Below are 20,692 nucleotides of genomic sequence, written 5' to 3'. Positions count from 1 at the left end.
TGAAGAAAAAGAGGTGGGGTAAGTGTGTCTGTGATGCACAGAGCTGATGCACGAGCAGAGGACAGAAGGACTTTCACCAGAGCTCTATGTCTGAATGGGGATTTCACCAGATCTCTGAAAAAAACTGGACTTAATAAGCATCTTTACCAAAAGAGGAGAAAAATCAGGGGTTGGGACAGGGCTCACAGGTTTAGAGACTGGACTTAAACAAGCTCCTTTTATTTTCAAGGATTAAAGCTTGACTTGGGGACAGCCTTATTTAGAAAACCCCAGAACACTTAGAAACTTCTGCTAACAGATGTGTGTGTTTTTACCTGGTCATAATCTGGATAGGAACTAACCATTTATTTTTAGTTGCATGTGACACTGAAACTTCATTGAATTAAAATTGTTGCATGTGATAACATGAGACAAACTTTAATAAAACTAGGCCTTACCACTTGTAATTGACTGAGGATTATTATTTCCTCCGGTATCACTCGAATAATAGCCGACAGAGGTGTGCGGTCCTGCCTCTCCTGCTTCTCCCCCCTTTTCCCCTAATCTTCCCTGGGCCAGACCTACGTATATGCAACAATACATACACACCCAAAACAATTATGTATTTTATGTTCAAACCATACATCGCTTGGTATGACCTCTCATTGACACGATACCTCTTATGCACCAAGACCACTCTGTGACATCCTGTTCAAACCATGAATATGAATTAGATACGGTTTGACCTCTCATGCCCCAAGATCTCTGTGGCTATCCTAGAAATCCTAGAAACACCCTTGGATTGGTTTAGCCCCAACGGCAGTGGCATGTTTGCGCATTTAGTGTGCAGCTATTTTTTTGGGGGCCCATCTGGGTCCGCGGATATCCATTGTTTCAGTTCAGAGATTGGTTCAATAGGAAAGAGTGTGATTTTGCTCTGTAGTTGTGCTTGCATTCAGTATATGCTAACACAAGAGACAGAATTTCAGGGTCATAGTGAAATTTGACAACACAAATATGAACTTTTCTCAAATAAAGAGAGAGAAATACTATTTCTATAATAATATGCTGCTGATCGCCAACCTGAAGACTGTTGGGAATAAACTGCAGCCTTTACCAAGGAACCATGTACTAAATAAAGTTAGCCAGAGGAAGCATTTGGATTGACGATCAACTGACTAAATCATTGTTTACAAGCAGTTTTAATATATTTTTCCCTTCATCAAGTCCTTAGAATTATTACTTTTCCATCTAAAAACATTGAAGAAAACAGTAGGTCCAGTATTTCCACGTACTACAGGCAAAGGAAAGAGGCAAGTCTTCATTTATTCATAGTGGTCTAATACTTGTGATTTCTGCAATTGTATGCAATATAAACAGTAAACCCTTGACAAATTACTGGCTGTTCAGTATGTTCTGGTGCATGTGAGGGCAGAGCACTTTCTCCAAGAGATTCCTCACGCTCCGCTGCAACAAGGACCGCTACAGGAGAACATTCCTGCCGACGGCAATAAGACTTTACAACAAGTCACCGCTTGCTAGATCCTCTGTGGATTAATTCATCACTGTATACGTGTATGCTATTACACTTCACATACATACTTTGCATTTTACACTATGTATTGTTTACATTTAATTTGCTTAATTAATGAAAACACTCTGCGGCTGTAAATATATTTCATTCCAGTTAATTGTATTCTATTCTTTTGTGTATGTATATATATATATATATATATATATATATATATATATATATATATATATATATATATATATATATATATATATATATACACGTTTGTATTTTACTTCATTTTATTTGTATATATCTTTCATCCCTGTTGCTTCTTTATATATTTTATCTTTTATCTTGTGTGTTTATTTGTATCTTCAAGTTTCCGGCGCCACTATGACAAGAAATTTCCCCTTGGGGATTAATAAAGTATCTATCTATCTATCTATCTATCTATCTATCTATCTATCGATCTATATTCGTGTTTTGGGCACACACAGTTACAGTATAACACCGTGCTTCAGCTCTCTTCCTCATTGCCGACTGATGGCACACAGCTCATGAGGTGAAGGGCTGAGGGTGAAACCCACAACTGGAGTCAGATCCAGTTCCTCCTCTTTAACTCCAGGTGGAGGAGTGAAACGAAAGCGCTGGAGGAGGGAGGTGAAGAAGATGAACAGCTCCATTCTAGCCAGACTCTCTCCGAGACACGCCCTGCGACCTGCAAGAACAAAAAGTTGCAGCGAGTTAAGCTGATTCACATTTTAAGAATTGTAATCTGTAATCCTTCAAATACAAAATCCTAACAAAGGGGCTGTACCTGCAGAAAAAGGCATGAAGGCCTCTCTCCGAATAAATGTGCCCTTCTCATCCAAGAAGTGGGAGGGATTAAAGGAGTTTGGGCTCTCCCATTCGCTCTCATCATGCAGGACAGAAGTAAGAAGAGGAAACACAGTCGTCCCCTGGAGGCAAAAGGAGAGCGAGCAAGGTGTGTCATTTGGAACCAAAGCACTGTTTTCAGAGAAGTGTGTGGACTTTTGTGGGAGACTGACCTCTTTGATGAAGAATCCCTGGAAGGTGACGTCTCGGCTGGTTTTGTGAGGAATGGCCATGGGGACAATGTTGGCCAGTCTCTGTGTCTCATGGATTACAGCATCAGTGTACGGCATGTTCTTCCTGTCCTCTAATCTGACCTCACGGCTTCCTACCACCCTGCTCAGCTCCTCCTGGACCTGGTCTGGACTCACAGAAAATTGAGATTATATGGGATGAATGGGAGTCCACTTTAAATTCCTTTTCGTGTGAACACCGTCAACTAAATTTCACCAGAGACGAGCATGTGGTATAGTTTTGCACCTTGAAAATGAGGGTACTTGGCCATGAAGAGTAAACACCACTGAAGTGTATTTCCTGTTGTATCAGTCCCAGCTGCAAACAGATTCATCACACTGCAGACAAGGTTGTCATCATGATAGTGTGAATCCTGTGTTTCAGACTCCTATGACAAACAGAAAAGAGGGATTAACCAATATGAGTAATTCATTATTATTAACAGAGAGGATTCACTGGAGTTAGACGCCTCACCTCCAGATTTAGTTTACGAGTCAGGAATGCATCAACAAAGCATCTGCACATCCCAGGGTTCAGGGTTTCCTTCAGGAACGCTATTATACTTTTTAATTCTTCCCTGTTGGCTTCCACATTCTTCATCAATATCCTCCAGTTTTGAAGACAAGGGCCCAGCCAAGGGAACACGTTGTATATCTGTGAGGGAGCAGAATAGAAAATCTAAAGTCGGAGGATGTTGCTGGTTTCATTCAAGCAGTGTAAAATAAATGTTTACCACATACAAACATCTCCAACACAATACAATTCATCCCTTAAACCTTAGGTTAAGTACATCTGAAATATACACAGCAATTAAATGTTTTGTAATAATTAGAAGTCACTCATGTGAAGTCACTCTGTCGTACCAGGATAGAAGCTGTTCCAGACAGTCGGATGGACTCGTTGTCTTTTTCCACCATAGCTTGGAAGACAGGGTCTTTGTATTGAAACCTCTTTCCAAACATGATAGCTGATATAACATTTGAAGCTGCATAATTAATTGTCAGGGCGTTATTGAAGGGTTTACCTGGAAAGATATAGAGTTAGATAGTCAGTGTAACGTATTCAAAGGAGTGCTGTATAAACCCAAGGGTGGTGTTTTAGAGGTGGGAATGTTACCTTCATGCTGGTCAAATTCTTCAATCAGGTAGTGACATTCCTCTATGGTTCTCCCTTCACTAATCTTGTTGCCCATTCCAAAATCTCTCAGTGTAGTTAGAGCAAAACGTCTCATTTCTTTCCATGAATCACCGTTGGAAAATAGTATGCCTGGAAGCAAAAACGTGGTTTACTTGTTAAGACATGATCATAAACAACCCCGAAAAAAACAAGCAAACGTGTCTTTACCGTGTCCTTTGTTGAAATCATAGAATATGGGCGTGATCTCTCGGTTCCCAAACTCCTCAGCATAGTTGACCAGAGCCTGTTTGACCGTTTTGTATCCTGCCAGGACCACTACTTTATTGGTTCCAAAGTAGACTGTAAACACGGACCCATACTTCTTTGAAAGCTGTAAAAAAAAAAAAAAAAAAAAAAGATATACACTACATACATACTTTGCATTTTTGCATTTTCTTGATTATTTAATTTTCTTAAATATAATATGTTTTGCTCTGCCATTTTATTTGATTCTATATATTAAGTCTTTTTCAAACATATTGTTATGTTTACTCTGTAACTTTGCTTGCTGCTGCTACAAACACATTTCCCCCTGGGGATGAATAAATATCTATCTATCTGTATTCCTATGGAAGCCTATTTCATAATTTAGACTTTCTATCTCATTATTATGACTTTCTATCTCATAATTTCAACTTTGTATCTCATAATTTCGATTTTTGTATCTCATACTTTCAACTTTCTATTTCAGAATTTCGTAATTATTTTTATTTTACTGGTGGAAATAGTATTCCATAGTATTCACAATCTGTGTTAATACATTTATTATCACCAAAGCACCTTCAAATATATGACAAAATTAATTTGTTTTAAGATCTCACCTCCCACAGGGAAATGTCGAGCTTCTTGAGATCAAGCTGCAACAGGTTGCCAATCAGGGGAAGAGGCCTCGGGCCAGGAGGCGCCTTCCCGACCTCCTGTGAGGTGAATCTTTTGGAGACGAGATGGAAGACGAGCAGGAGAGCAACAGCCCCTAACAAAGCGGTGGGACTAAAGCAAAGGTAGACAACAAAATCCTCCAAAAGAGACATTTGTTCTGCTGTTCAAGTTCACCTCCGACTAAGCCTTGCAGTTAACGCACAAGCTTCCCTTACCAAAACGAGCCTTACATGTCATTGCAGGATGTATGGGTTACTAATGTTAATCATCTCCCCGCCCACAGGCAAAAGCAGAGCGGAAGAACTAGTTTGGCTAAACCTGCCAGTTTCACACTGGTTTCAAGTGTTCTTGGAGATAGGCCTATATTTAAGCAATATTTGTTGATATAACAAGTTAAAAACAACATTATTTTGGATATTATATGAAATAAAATTATAATGCAATCTGAAGTTACACTACCGTACTGCTTTTAATTGAAAAAGGGTTTGAACATTATAATATTACCAAATAATAATCTTTCATCTTTAATAAAAACATGTCCTTCATTGGTTAGCAAATTTTGTTCATGATGACCCCATACATGTCCATGTCAAGTTTCATGTAAGGCTACTGTACAGTTTGAGAAAATTAAAGACACTCAGTTCAAAATAAATTATGATATTCCCACTATTTGTACTTTGATTACAGGAATTCCTTAAAAGTGCATTGTAGCGACCCTGGGTCAGGAAAGCTACGAGACGTAGATGGCTTATAGGGTGTTTATTCAGGGAACATAGAACAGGCTACTGTTCCAAAACAACAGCAAAACCCCGTGAAAGCCTCTCAACCAGCTCTGCTCCGGGTCATAGACTCTGCTCCGAACGGCTCGTAACACAACACCACACCACACCACACAACAACATCCTCGCTCTCCAATCACAGACACGCTTCACAGCTACCAGCTCATGAGACGTTCACTTACATCCTGAACATAACATTTATAACACAACATTTCCCTCAGTCCGTTACAGTATATTAAACTTTCACTGGATTCATGTTCATGAGGAACCCTGCTATGTACATGTCTACTTTTCATAATTACTTTACAGTTTTTGAAATAATTAAAGGCAAAGTCAACTGAAAAGAAATTATGATATTCTTAATCTTATATTTGAAAGGTCATAAAAACAGATCCTTAAAGGTTTATATTAAACGTTCACTGGATTTATGTTCATGCTATGTCCATGTCTTTTTTCATGAAATATTACTGCAGTTTTTGATATAATTAACCTGTTCCACAGCTCATATGACCTTGATATGAATACAAGACGCTATTGTCCTTGATCTCTAATGAATCCGCAACTCCTTGCCTTATGCTGTGTTCACACCAAACCGCAGCAGTTTACTCGCTCGACAATAAAAGGGTGTTCACAACGAAGGCTTATCTCCGTTGCTTCTCTCCATTAAAAGAGCTTTCTTTTCCGGTATCGACCATGAAATAAATAACCACTAGTTGCTGCTTTATACTTGTTGTGGAAGTCCCAAACATGTCGGAACATGAATCGCCCTCGTGTCTGGGTTCATAACACCATCCGTAGCCGCACACAGCTCGGTGAATTTCACTCCTTTTTTTTTTTTTTCGCGGGGCGGCGCGGCATTGAATTTGCATGTAATCTGGTCGCGCGTCAAATTCGCACACCATTAGAATAAAATAAAAATAAATGTTTTAATTCATTTTCAGCATAAATATGATCAAGAGTCTGAGCAAGATTCCCCCCAAAATGACTCCTTGATTGCTCCCCGAGTTTTTTTAAATTGTATTGTTCGGTGCCTTCCCATCAACCCCCAGAGTAATACTGCACTTCTTTAGAAATATTACGACCTAAAGCATATACACAATGCTGCAATAATAATCACAATAAACACAAGCATTGACATGTTAGGAAGCATGTTCAGTCAAAAAATCGTGTTTTTCGGTTCAGAAATTGAAAAATTACCTACTTGCACCACAAGCAAGTTAGACTCCCACAACCCGTACGGTTACAGGGAAGGACTGTGACTTGGTTCCTTACGAGTGTTTTAGTGAAACGTTATCATCGCTTAGTCATGTCACAATGTTAGTCACAGTCCCAGGAAAAAACAGAAAGTCTCGTCTTCAAGCATCCTCACAAAGCCCCCTGCCTCTCTGACAGTTGGGGAATCAAAGTCCCCAGAGTCTCTGATGGTCTGGAAACACTTTAGGAGGTCTCTTGTGCTCGTACACAGTGTTTACAGCGTGACTCTGGAAGTTCCACCGTGTTGTAGAGGTTCTAGGAAGCCTACGCTCAACCACTTGGTCATAATGGGACACAGTAATGCTCAAACGCTTTCTAGCTTAAACACAATGTTTGATCACATATGTAAAACACGTGGGTGGCAGAAGTAGCACGGGTATGGTAGCATGGTCATGGTATACACTCCAAAACAACGCTGAAAACCTTGCTTTGAAAAATATGTAAGTAGCTGTGTGCACAGCAGAAATAACATGAAAATGCTAGATTTATGGTAAAAATAAAGAATGAGGTCATCAGTGAGGTCGACAATGTCAAGTACTTAGGAATCATCTTAGACTCACATCTAAGATTCTAAGTACGTAACATCAGTAAAAAAGTTGAATCAAATCTCAACTGCTTAAGATTCATTAGACAGTATCTGCCATTCAGCACAGCTCAGCTTTACATGCATGCCATGATATTCTCACACCTATCGTACTGCATCACTACCTGGTCACAAGCCTCTCAAACAACCATACAACCCATCATATCACTGTATAACCAGAAATTAAAAGTAATGGACAAAAAAACAACGAGGTGGCACCCCTGTCAGATCTTGAAAAAACACAACATGTTCAGCTTTGAAAGCTTTATAAACTATTCATTTCAAATGCCTACATGGTAACGCTCCTTCCCTCCTGAATGAATGTATTAAAAGACACCAGCACACCACTACAGTTAACACACAGGCCTCAGTGAACGGGAACTGCCGGGTTGCAATGCGCAGAACCTCATTTGGTCAGTCAGCTTTTCTGTTGGAGTAGCAGAGCAATGGAACCGTCTCCCAACAGAACTGAAAGTGCAACACGATTTTAAGGTTTTTAATAAAGGTCTTTGTGGTGGCGGGGCGGGGTTATGCGCAGGTGCAGAGGGAGAGAGGGGGGAGCGATTCAGAGAACAGGTGCCGGGATGAGGGATAATCAGGCTCAGCTGGGTGCAATTGGTGTCTGTGTCTCTCCCGGTTTAAAAACCAGCAGTAGCGAAGGAGGAGGGGTGCGACGCAGCTGACTGGAGAGCAGTGAGCCGAGGCGACGGCGCGACAGGACCCGAAACCAGCAGGCAGGTGCGCTCAGGGGCGAGGCCGAGAGCGTACCCGAGTCCGTCAATAAAGCGTGTTCCTAACCCATCCCGAGTGTGTTGTCGTGTGTGCCGCCCAGACCTCACGGGGTAACGCAGAGTCGTTACAGTCTTAAATCACGGTTAAGAGAAAAACAACATTGTTCACACGTTTAACACCCTCTTACTTTTACTTTGTGTATGTATCTGTGGATGTATTGTCTTTTTTATTCTCTTTTAAAAAAAAAGAAGCCTCCTGTGGACAGGTGTTGGAAATTAGCATTCACTATATACACTTAACGCAGTGCATTTGTTTTTTCCTTTGTGCATATATGTGTGCTAGAAATTATAATGCCATTGTGATGTCCACATCAAATAAATAAAGTCAACATGTATTTATTAGTTTTTTCAATGTTCAAAAGTTACAGACTGTAGCTTTAAATTGTGATGCTGTCACAAAGTCTTGGATAACACAGGAGATGTGTTTGTGTTTTCTCCCTTGCTATTGTCCACTACCTCCCAGGTGTTTGGCACTTTGGAGGCAGCCAAGGAGAAATACCAGATTGAAGACTACTGCGTGAGCCAGATATCACTGGAGCAGGTGTTCCTTTTGTGTGTTCCATTTCGACAGTGCTTTGTGTGTGTGTGTGTGTGTGTGTGTGTGTGTGTGTGTGTGTGTGTAGGACCTGTGTACATGGACCTGCCTCGGTTACACAGCAGGTGTGTACACAGGCCGGTGCCGGTTTTACCTCCAGCTCCATCTTTACCTTGACCACCAAAACACACACACACACACACTGGGCCAGTTGCATCAACTTCAGCATTTCTACTACTGTATCACGTCTGTGTGTCTTTGTTGGGTCATTCATGATGTTGTTATTGTTGCTGTGTGATGAAGGAAGTAGAAGAATTGGGACTATGACGCGTGTGGAATCAGGATTATACCAATGAATGAACACAGAGTGCTGCACCTTTCCAGTGACGTTAAAGACAATGACCCCACTCCTCAGATACTACAAAGACTCTGAATTGTGTGTGACTGGGTTTGTGTGTGCACTTGTGTGTACAGTTTGTCTTTTCTTTGTTATTTATGATTTTATTTTATTTATGTTTCCAAGAATTTGTGTCTTTTTCTTTCTGTGATAATCACAAGAGAATGAACCACTCCATTTGATACGTGTATGAAATTGTTGCACAAAATGCCTGGTAATCATTATGAGCCTCTTAATGAAGTTGGCAGATGTAATGTACATATTGTGACATGTTCATGGTACTAAACAACACTTGCTCATTCAGGCCGGAGCAGAACATTTACTAATTTAAAGACTGTTTTGGGCACATTAATGAACGCATGTATATGTGGTGGACATTTTATTTAGAAGGCATTATTCTTAAACGTGTGGGTCAGTTCGCCCAGACTGAACCGGGCCATCTTGGAATGATAGCAGGGGTATCTTTATGGTATCTTTCTATTGTTTGGATTCTTCTGTTTTCTTGTTTTCTTTCTCTGGGCTATCACTTTTCCTTTCTCAGGGTCGCGACCAAGCGGCAGGCGCCAGCTGGGTGACATGGACTGCCCCCTGTCTGCACACGGATGGCAGTGTGGGGGGAGGGGAAACGGGAGAGGGCAACCATTTCAAAGAATAATTGTTGATGTATAAAACTCTTGTGAACTATTTTTTCCGGCTCAGACCTCCGAACCATTTGTGGGGAAGAGCTCTGCCCATTCAATTGAATTATTTCCAAGTTTCTGTTTAATAAATACTTAACGACATTTAAGTGTTTCACATGGCATTTGTTTTCCACTGAAGGAGATTGACAAGTTAAATTTCCATAACAGTATACAATACGATTTACAGAGTGCATGGTACTAGAGGAGCAGAGAGCTGAAAACGATTGCTAGAAGACCATTAATCCTCAGATTTAGTCTGGTCTGGGTACATTTAATACACCTCCATTGTCCAGGTTTCTTTTTTCCTGCCAAACAAGTTACAGCAACAGTGGGTTTCCAAGTGGATATCCAGCCATCACAGTTTACGCGGAAGCTTTAAAGGAAGTAAATAACGATTGTGTGACGCAGAAGATTATGTTCAAATGTTGCTGTAAAACTGGAGGTTGTGACTTCAAGAAGTCAAGTTGTATCCGACTGCATGTGATTGATCTGGGCCTAACAATTGCAAGACCGCAATAACCTTAAAAGGGTTTTTGTAATTTTTCTCGCTGTGTGTGCGTGTGTGTGCGCGCGCACGCGGTACAGAGAGTATGGCAACACATAAGTCCCAATTTCATCCAGATTACACTGAAACAGTGCTATGATAGTCCTTACATATTATAACTAAGAAATTGTTATTGCGCAGTGGACTAACTACTGCGGTGTCATCTTTATTGGAGAGCTGCTCCTTCAGGGAACGCAAAAAAACCCCAATAAAAACACAACAAAAAAACAACTGTGTATATAGATAGTAAAATACATAAAATAGATGCCTTGTTCTGAGGAAGAATGATCAGCGCAATGTTTGTTCCTCTTTCATTTGGATGTGCCACTATGAGCCTCATTTCAGAGCGTGCACAATTTATCACAGTCTCTAAGCCTTAATTGTACTTAAAAGACGTTATAAGAGCTGATGACTTGATACCACAAGAATATCTTTCACCTTTCAAAAGCATCACATTTGGCCTTTTGAGAGGCTACCTTAATTTAACAAAAATCTAAGACTAAGTACTACAATACATTTATGGAGTCAATCTGTTATCTTATAGTGAATGGTATAAGTATGCTGCACAGTACCTCCATGCGTCTGGAGAGCAGGGCCGGAGTGGGGCCAATTTTCAGCCCGGGAATTTCAGGCTCAAGACCGGCCCACTTTTTCCATGGTAGTGGAAATTGGACAAATGAAGCAACAGTTCAGCTCTTACTATCCTGTAGTTTTTGTTTTTATTAATACCATGCTCCAACAAATAACCCACTTCTGAGCAAACAATGCATATTGGTTCATCAAGTACTGTCATATACTGCTCTTTCTTACAATATATAACTTTAATTCATATTGTTTCCTCTGTTATCCTCTCTACCTGTCCCTGTTGTCATGGCCTCCTCACTGCAAATGTCGGGCTCATCATTTTCAGCAGGAGACTGTCTTACCTGCTGCTCCAAAGCAACAAAGAAAAATTTAGTCATATTACTGCATACTTCAATATCAATATCAATATTATATAATAATATTTAAATTCAATTTAATATTTTGCTTGGGAATAGGTTGACAACGCTACAACGATATTAATCAAGGCTACAACGTTAGCCGAATAGTTACGTTGCTAATCATTAGGCCTTTGTATCTCTTGTGTTTGTCCTCTTGAAAATAAATCGGTAAGCTTGGCACATTTGGCAGCATCCTCCTCCAACGCCTTTCTTTTTTTCAACTTGGCTTTTTCAGCCCCTCCTGCCCTCTTCCTCCCGTCCATCCTCCCTGACGCGTATCGTTGCGGTCGGGCTGGCCCAGCTATCGGTAGCCTATCTGAGAAAACTTTTTGGAAAAGAAGAAGTGAGCCCAGAAGTGAAGCGGCCCACCGGGAAAACTCCCGATTCTCCCGATTACCCACCCCGGGCTTACTGGAGAGTGACACAGCTGGTGACAAATAGCTTTTACTTATAAGGAATTCCTGTAATCAAAGTTCAAATATTAGGAAATTAAGAATATCGTAATTTCTTTTGAGCTGACTTTGCCTTTAACTGTGTAGTAATATCTCATGAAAATAGACATAGTAGGGTTCCTCATGAACATAAATCCAGTGAAAGTTTAATATAAACTTTTAAGGATCTGTTTTTATGACCTTTCAAATATGAAATCATGAATATCCACATTTATTTTGAGCTGACTTTGCCTTTAATTTCCTCAAAAACTGTACAGTAAAATTACATGAAACCTTTAAGCTAACCAATGAAGCACATGCTTTTATTACAGATGAAATTACTTGGTAATATTATAATGTTCGAACCCTGTTTCAATTAAAAGAATAGTGCAGTAGTCCAACTTTAGATTTATTATAATTTGATTTCATATAATGTCCAAAATAATGTTGTTTTTAACTTGTTTTATTAACAAATATTGCTTCAATATAGGCCTATCTCCGTACTTTTTGGCTTATCCAAGCACCCGTACTGCAAAACCACAAACACTTGAAACCAGTGTGAAACTGGCAGGTTTAGCCAAACTGGTTCTTCTGCTCTGCTTTCCACTCCTTTGAGATGTGTTGTTTACGAGAGGCAGCAGGGCCCAGGTGGGCGGGGAGATGATTAACATTAGTAACCCATACATCCTGCAAAGACATTGCAGGGCTCTGTCGGTCAAGCTTGTGCGTTAACTGCAAGGCTTAGTCGGAGGTGAACCTGAACAGCAGAACAAATGTCTCTTTTGGAGGATTTTGTTGTCTACCTTTGCTTTAGTCCCACCGCTTTGTTAGGGGCTGTTGCTCTCCTGCTCGTCTTCCATCTCGTCTCCAAAAGATTCACCTCACAGGAGGTCGGAAAGGCGCCTCCTGGCCCGAGGCCTCTTCCCCTGATTGGCAACCTGTTGCAGCTTGATCTCAAGAAGCTCGACATTTCCTTGTGGGAGGTGAGATCTTAAAACGAATTAATTTTGTCATATATTTGAAGGTGTTTTTGTCATAATAAATGTATTTACACAGATTGTGAATTCTATGGAATAATATTTTCATCAGTAAAAGAAAAATAATTATGAGACAAAAAGTCATAATTATGAGATAGAAAGTCGAAATTATGAGATAGAAAGTCAAACTTATGAGATAAGAAAGTCATAATTATGAGATAGAAAGTCATAATCATGAGAAAGAAAGTCGAAATTTATGAGATAGAAAGTCGAAATTATGAGATAAGAAAATCGAAATCATGAGATAGAAAGTCGAAATTATGAAATGGGCTTCCATAGGAATATAGATAGATAGATATTTATTCACCCCCAGGGGGAAATGTGTTTGTAGCAGCAGCAAGCAAAGTTACAGAGTAAACATAAGAATATAAAGTATGAAAAATACTCAATATATACAATCAAATAAAATGGTAGATATTACAACATATTACATTTAAGAAAATTAAATAATCAAAAAAAATGCAAAGTGTGTGTATGTATATACATCTGTTTTTCTTCTTTTTTTCTTTTTACAGCTTTCAAAGAAGCATGGGTCGGTGTTTACGGTGTACTTTGGAACCAATAAAGTGGTGGTCCTGGCAGGATACAAAGCAGTCAAAGAGGCTCTGGTCAGCTATGCAGAAGAGTTTGGAGACAGAGACATCTCCCCTATCTTTTATGATATGAATCAAGGTCATGGTATGATATACCTTTACATACTCTTTAATATACAGTTTTTTTTAATTTATTTTTTTAGCACAGAACAAAACACATTGTGTTTGATCACCAATGAGTGTTGTTTCTCATGATATCCACATGACTAGTAGAGATTAAATGCAATGTGCATGTCATGCTTGATAGGAATTGTGTTTGCAAATGGAGAATCGTGGAAAGAGATGCGACGCTTCGCCCTCAGCACCCTCAGAGACTTTGGAATGGGCAAAAGACTCTCAGAGCATAAAATCTTGGAGGAATGCCACCATCTGATCAAAGTGTTTGAAAGTTACAAAGGTATGGTGTTAAAACATACAAGGGGAACAAGTCGTTCTACACACTACACATAACAAAAGTCACATCTCAATGCTGAGTGACACTTCCTCCACAGGGTTTGCTATTTTGCATACCAGGACACCTCTTGTTGTACGCTGTGCTCAAATCATGCCCCATATTTTACTTTTTTTGTGGCCAGTGTTAGTCATGGTGAGGTTTGCTTTAACGGTATAAGATGGCACTTTTCCTTTTGCTCTTGCGTCTTCATAATTTCCTTATTCATCACTGCCATTTCCCAGGGAAACCATTTAATCCAGCATGCCCGGTAAATCATGCAACATCCAATATCATCTCCACTATTGTGTACGGCAGCAGGTTTGAATACAACGACCCCCGATTTAAAAACATGGTGAGAAGAGCCAACGAAAACATACGCATTGTGGGCTCTGCACCAATCCAGGTGAGCTTCATTTTTTTTTTGACAAATATTTTTAGCTTCATATTTGCTTTAGATTTTGCGGGATTGCCCACAAGCAATGGCAGCTGACGAAGCTGGGAAAGGTTGTGTAGAATGGAGCAGCCGCATTTTCTAGCGGTAGATTCCTATACATGTCTATGGTCCAACAGAAGGCTGAGTGTTGTCTGCAGACTTTTTCACAAGATTTAGCCTCGTACTTTACATTTTTTTATTAAGGCTTGGGTAAACATCAATTATATCTTTACATAGTGTGCAGTGGGACCAACTTTAAGCGTCCAAACAATACAAGAAAGTGTTAAATTAACGTAAAAATGGACGTAAAATGGAGGTATTTCTCTGATTATTTAACTTGTCAAATAACTGATCAAAAGTGTGTCTAAATGCTTAATATACAGTTTAGGATTACATATACTGTACGTAGTGGGGCACATAGAAAACATCTCGCTGTCTAATGTGTTAAACAAACCATGAGTTGTATTGTTCTATGAATTCTACTTGGGTAGTTGTTTGGTGTCCATTGTCTTCACTGATCTTTGCTGTTTTCACTGTCACGGCACAGCTTTACAACATGTTTCCCAGGCTGGTCAGATGGGTACAAGAACGACAGCTGTTATTTAAAAATGTTGCGATGGCTATTGGAGATGTCAAAGAATTAATCATGCATCTGAAAGCTACACTGGACCCTCACCTCTGCAGGGGGCTTGTCGACTGTTTTCTGATCCGGAAGCAGAAGGAGGAAGTAAGGCGACGTTATAGCAGTTTTCATCCATCAAAAAGAGCTAATGTTATGCATATTTAATGATATGTGGTGTTCTTTCTATTAGGAGTCGTGTGTTAAGGACACTCACTACAATGAGAAGAACTTGATATTCACAGTGACCAACCTGTTTTCAGCTGGTACTGATACTACAGCGTCTACACTGAGATGGGCTTTGCTGCTTATGGCTAAATATCCACATATACAAGGTAAAGAGAGGGATGAGACTCTTGGTGTGCATTTATTTTTCCACCTGTAGATGCCCTTAAATAGCCTACTTGACATAGACAAGTTCAAAAGAAGAGGATTAACACAGAGTAGGCCACAGCTTCAGAGGTTGCATGGCTGTGGACTAGTCTTGATCGAATGCAGTCAGAGGATATTAATGTGTTATTATGAGTCCAGACCAGGTCCAGGAGGAGCTGAGCAGGGTGGTAGGAAGCCGTGAGATCCAGGTAGAGGACCGGAAGAACATGCCATACACTGATGCTGTAATCCATGAGATACAGAGACTGGCCAACATTGTCCCCATGGCCATTCCTCACAAAACCAGCCGAGACGTCACCTTCAAGGGATTCTTCATCAAAGAGGTATAATATTTTTTTATTGAAAATAACAACTTTATTTATATAGAACCTTTTTACAAAAGTGATTTGACAGACAAAGCCCACAAAAGCAATATAAAAGTCCAACGAAAGAAGACGAACTAAGGTCAAATGTAAACACTGATAAAACAGTACAATAGATGAAACAATAAAATCACTCGATAGATTGCGAACAAACAATAATAATAACATTATAACATAAAATAATGTTAATCAACTGCTAAAAAAGTGCTTTCATTCTGAGACTTTACACACCTTGCTCTCTCTCCTTTCGCCTCCAGGGGACGACTGTGTTTCCTCTTCTTACTTCTGTCCTTCATGATGAGAGCGAATGGGAGAGCCCAAACTCTTTCAATCCCTCCCACTTCCTGGATAGGGAGGGTAAATTTATCAGGAGAGAGGCTTTCATGCCCTTTTCTGCAGGTACAGCAACTTTGTCAGGATTTTGTATTTTAGGGATTACAGAATTTTTTTACAGTATGATCCAGTTTTACTTTTTGCAAATCTTTTCGTTCTTGCAGGTCGCAGGGCGTGTCTCGGGGAGAGTCTGGCCAGAATGGAGCTGTTCATCTTCTTCACCTCCCTCCTCCAGCGCTTTCATTTCACTCCTCCACCTGGAGTTAAAGAGGAGGAACTGGATCTGACTCCTGTTGTGGGTTTCACCCTCAGCCCTTCACCTCATGAGCTGTGTGCCGTCAGTCGGCAATGAAACACACACGTCACTTAAACATACACTTACATTAATGTTATCTGTTGTCTGAGCACTTCATCCTTATCTGATTTAGACATCATTGCACTGTTGCTGTCGTTGATTGTTGTTTGTCTCGTCTAATGTCTGCACCTTCCGCCTAACTAAATTCCTCGTTTGTGCAAACATTCCTGGCAATAAACGGTTTCTGATTCTGATGAGGAAGAGAGCTGAAGCACGGCGTTATACTGTAACTGTATGTGCCCAACTCCCTCACATGCAGCAGAACATACTGAACAGCCAGTAATTTGTCAAGGGTTTACTTTTTTATATTGCATACAATTGCAGAAATCACATGCATTAGCCCACTATAAATAAATGAAGACTTGCCTCTTTAGTACGTGGAAATACTGGACCTACTGTTTTCTTAAATATTTTTGGATGAAAAAGTAATCATTCTAAGAACTTGATGAATGGAAAAATACATTAAAACTGGTTTTAAACTATGATTTAGTCAGTTGATCGTCAACCCAAATGCTTCCTCTAGCTAACTTTTATTTAGCACATGGTTCCTTGGTACAGTCTTCAGGTTGGCGATCAGCAGCTCAGTTTATTTAGTCAAATAGGGGAACTACAACTCTGTGCGTGAGCACTTGTCTGTGGGGTAGAATATTCAAGTTAAACAGGTTGGGCTGATGGACAAACAGCGGAGACCATTTGATATCGGTTTACCTAAAAGCACCCAAGAAGGTAATTCAATTCCTGTTTTTGTTCTGCTGTTGAAAGGGTTGTGAATATCTAAAGATGGCTCTTTGACTAAAAGTTGTTTTTTGGAACTAAAAACCTGTGAGATTGAGTTCAGTGTGAAACTTTTAGTTTGTGAAAAATCTTCAAGCTGATTTACAGGTCTAGGAGCACACTATCAGTATATGTTACACAATCCAATATCCATGAACTTACTACTTGTTTGCACGCTTTCTTGGATATTCAAAACACAAATGTGTTCTCTGAAAAGTCTTAATTGAATGTGAATTAACTCATTTTATTTAAAGAAAAATCAACCTGCACTGTAGTCTGCTGTGCATTACGTCATTGCTCTGCTCATAGCTTATTGTGCTGCTCGTCGTCGGAGAGTAAAAACCGGCACTAAGAGAAAACACATTCTTCTCACGACCTCTCCTCTTGACTAAATGCTATTGCCCCAGAATGCACTACTGCAGGCAAGCACGTGCACAGACATTTTGGGGGGCAGGTGCTCAAACCAAAAAAAAGGGCACCCATCGGCAAAATTATTTATGAAATTAAAAATAATAATAATAAATAAAAAACACAGTAGTATATTTTTAACTTATATATTTATTTGTGTTAACAAACTAACTCAAATGATCAAATTGAATAAATAAATGAATAACAGGCAACTTTCCGTGTCCTCTCCTGACCAGGCACAACAATAAAGGAATGTTGAGAGCCTCTGCCTTCTCTGGCGCACCTTGAAGTATCTCGGCAAACTTCTCCTCAGGCCTCATTGCCGTATTGTGTGAATTACACCATCAATTAGCTTGTAGGCTGCGGATTGGTCCAGGCTTTCTTCTTGCAGAGCGTTTGATGCAAGAGCAGTGACTTCACATGCTGGGTGCTGATTTCCATGCAGGGGATGAATGCGAAGTTAATTGCATTTTTGTAAAAAAAATTGTGACATTTATAAACATAAATTCAACATACTTTCGAAATTGTCTAAACGACATTTATACAACAACACAAAGAAGATGCCTGCCTGTATATCTCTCCCTCTCTCTTCATTAAACATGACAAACGTCAGTAAGCAGCTGGACAAGGCTTTGAAATCATGGATTTCGGGAGTTATTTGTTTGTAAATCTTTTTAGGAAACGTCGGACCAGTTGCCACGTAATGTTTTCAACGGCACTAATGTTGTGGTTAATGTATCACCAAACAACGTAGGAGGAATGCACAAACACCGTCATTAGGCTTGTTCGTTGGAGCTGCGCCTCGCCTGGAATCCAGACGAGAGCAGGCGGCCGCAGCAGGAGGCGTTGACAAAAACTGCAATCAAGTTGGACAGTTATCAGCTGCCTTCAAAGTAGACACAGGAAGTCACGGAAAAAAGTACTTCCTGTTAGTTCCGAACTTTTGTTTACTTGTAGTTTACAGATCACGTTTGGATTTATTATATGTGTTTATAAATATATATATTTATGTAGAAATGACTGTGTAGCTGCATCCTTTGGTATTTTTATGTCTGCCTGTGAATTACATTACTACTGGTTTAGATATGTGTTATGAAAATACAATTTTGTATTATCAACCACACAAGATGTGTTTTTAGATTAAACATGAGACGAATAGTCAATAATCGAGGGTTAAGTATTACAACTACACATAAAATGAGGATTTTCTACAACACGTGGTGTTTGCTGTCAGATCTAAGAGCCAATCAGCTCTCTGATGTGGCGAGAGCCAGGCGTTTCCCATCATGCACTGGGCCAAGCAGTCGTTTGAGAGCAACTGCGGCGACTGACTCTGAAATCGACAGCCGGCTTGGTCTCGTGAGAGTATCGTTGCCACGTGTGCATGACGTCAGAGCAAGTCGGGAGCAAGTCGGACACAAATCTAACCAGCATGCATTGCGCGCCGATCGCCGCCGATCGATTCTGCGCAGAACTGGCTCATCTCGAACGAGCCTATTATCTGTTTGTCTGATGATGCGGGTCAGAGGAGAAGAAGGACCCGTTTGGCGCTCAGCACTGCATGAGCACTAAGTGGAAGAGGAGGAGGGGCGCGGCGGGGGCTCGTGAGCGCCGCGGAGCATGTCGGGGGGAAATTCTCACAAGAACTCAAATAAATGCCCCGTCAGATATCAAAACACATTTGGGAGGAATTGATGACAGAAAGAGTCATTTTTCTTCTTAAATACTGATGAATGAAGAAAACAATGGGCTCCAGCAGAAGGGGGACTTTTCTCATCCATGGCAAAAGGGCAGGTGCTTGAGCACTACCAGGGGTCTATCTGTGCACGTGCCTGACTGCAGGTGTATCATCTACAATCACGGACTTCATTTGTTGTGCACTTACCAACAGCAGCTGCTTCCACAACACACTGTCGACAATCATGGACAAACAAACTTTAATTTACTTTTGTGGCAAGGCAGGTCACAGGCAGCCTGCAATTAAGGACCCAGGTAAAGGGGCAGAGCCTTTAAAGAGAGGGTGGGAAGCTCACCTGCGCCTTTCTGCCTAATGACACACACACACACACCTGAGAGCAGCTGAGGCCAGCCAAGTTGAGGGACTAATCTGGTGAGCTCTCCTTCCTTATCATGCAGGTTTTAAAAGCATGATTTTAGCAATGTCATATAATCTTTTGTTCCTTTTTTTTTTTTTATTTGGAAATGTCGGTAGACACATAACATGGCAAACATGCATTTCAACTGACACTTTCATCTTTTTCTTGACATATACAAACATACAACATACCCACCCCACCCACCCCTCCCACTGGTACGCCAGCCTAGAGTATAGGAAAATAAATACATCAAAATAAATAAAAAGAGGTCACCTCATTTCACCAAGCCAGATGTCAGCACACATACACGCACCTAAACACACGTATCTCTGGTACATCTGAATGTAAACACACCTGCTTCACTCTGCACATCAAACATCATCATATCACACAATCATATCCACAAACTGATTGGCAGCAGTTCTGGCCACATTTATGGCATCCCCAAGCGTATCCACAGTGACCAAGGCAGGAATTTTGAAGTTGAACTGTTAAAACAGTTGTGCAAAATATATGGCATTGAAAAGAGCCGCACCACACCCTACCACCCTGAGGGTATTGGGCAGTGCGAGAGATTCAACCGCACCTTGTATGACTTACTCCGTAGCCTTCCACCTGAAAAGAAAAGGAAATGGCCACAGTACCTGCCGCAGATCCTTTTTGCATACAACAGAACATGCTTCTACCAGCTACTCTCCATATGAGTTAATGTTTGGGCAAAAAGCCAAGCTACCTGTTGATTTTTTTGCTGGCCACCACAGACAATAACTTGGCTCCAGGCTCCACCCATGACTGGGTAGTTGAGCATCAAAAAAGGCTGAAGACTGCGTCCCACCATACTACGGATCAGCTCAGATTGGCAGCTGAACGTAGCAACGAGCAACTGACCCCAAATGTAACAGGAATGCTGGCACCAGGCACCCTCGTCTTCCGAAAGAATCAGCCACTTGGACGCAACAAAATCCAGGATGTCTGGGATCATATAATCTATGAGATTGTGCGCTGTTTGGATGACATGGGAAGGGTTTACAAAATCAGAACCAGGGACGGAGCTGGGCTGGAGAAAAATATCAACAGGACGGAGCTTAAAGTCCTTCCTTGGACTGCAACTGTTGACACTCCTGACTCTCCTCCACCTGAACTGCACGGTCTGTCTCAAGAAGAAGAGGAAACTGACAATGATATGCCTGAAGAAGAAAGTGAAATGGGCAGTGTAATAATG

The 20,692-nt window shown here is 40.6% G+C and overlaps 2 protein-coding genes across 2 annotated transcripts in view; one reads left to right on the top strand and one right to left on the bottom strand.

Annotated features, from left to right (window-relative positions):
- abca3b (ATP-binding cassette, sub-family A (ABC1), member 3b) overlaps positions 1 to 17,005 on the top strand; it is a gene marked incomplete at its 5' end in the record, with an annotated part of 52,064 nt that extends 35,059 nt beyond the window's left edge. The window contains 10 exons of the mRNA XM_079233183.1: positions 8,528 to 8,655; positions 12,509 to 12,617; positions 13,187 to 13,349; positions 13,512 to 13,661; positions 13,940 to 14,100; positions 14,678 to 14,857; positions 14,943 to 15,084; positions 15,281 to 15,465; positions 15,762 to 15,903; positions 16,002 to 17,005. Of these exons, the coding sequence (XP_079089309.1) occupies positions 8,528 to 8,655; positions 12,509 to 12,617; positions 13,187 to 13,349; positions 13,512 to 13,661; positions 13,940 to 14,100; positions 14,678 to 14,857; positions 14,943 to 15,084; positions 15,281 to 15,465; positions 15,762 to 15,903; positions 16,002 to 16,189 (1,548 nt within the window). The 3' untranslated portion in view covers positions 16,190 to 17,005. The remainder of the gene's footprint in view (positions 1 to 8,527; positions 8,656 to 12,508; positions 12,618 to 13,186; positions 13,350 to 13,511; positions 13,662 to 13,939; positions 14,101 to 14,677; positions 14,858 to 14,942; positions 15,085 to 15,280; positions 15,466 to 15,761; positions 15,904 to 16,001) is intronic.
- Positions 1,721 to 4,809, bottom strand: LOC306750071 (cytochrome P450 2K1-like; the record flags this gene model as incomplete). The annotated part of the gene is made up of 9 exons (XM_079233461.1): positions 1,721 to 2,213; positions 2,313 to 2,454; positions 2,545 to 2,729; positions 2,849 to 2,990; positions 3,077 to 3,256; positions 3,466 to 3,626; positions 3,719 to 3,868; positions 3,947 to 4,109; positions 4,600 to 4,809. The coding sequence occupies 9 exons, from the start codon at positions 4,807 to 4,809 to the stop codon at positions 2,026 to 2,028; spliced, it is 1,521 nt and encodes a 506-aa protein (XP_079089587.1). The 3' UTR covers positions 1,721 to 2,025.
- Positions 17,006 to 20,692: the final 3,687 nt, after the last annotated feature.

This window comes from Taurulus bubalis (genome assembly GCF_910589615.1).
Source record: "Taurulus bubalis genome assembly, chromosome: 17".
Classification (NCBI taxonomy): domain Eukaryota; kingdom Metazoa; phylum Chordata; class Actinopteri; order Perciformes; family Cottidae; genus Taurulus; species Taurulus bubalis.
This window is presented reverse-complemented; position numbering and strand designations above follow the sequence as displayed.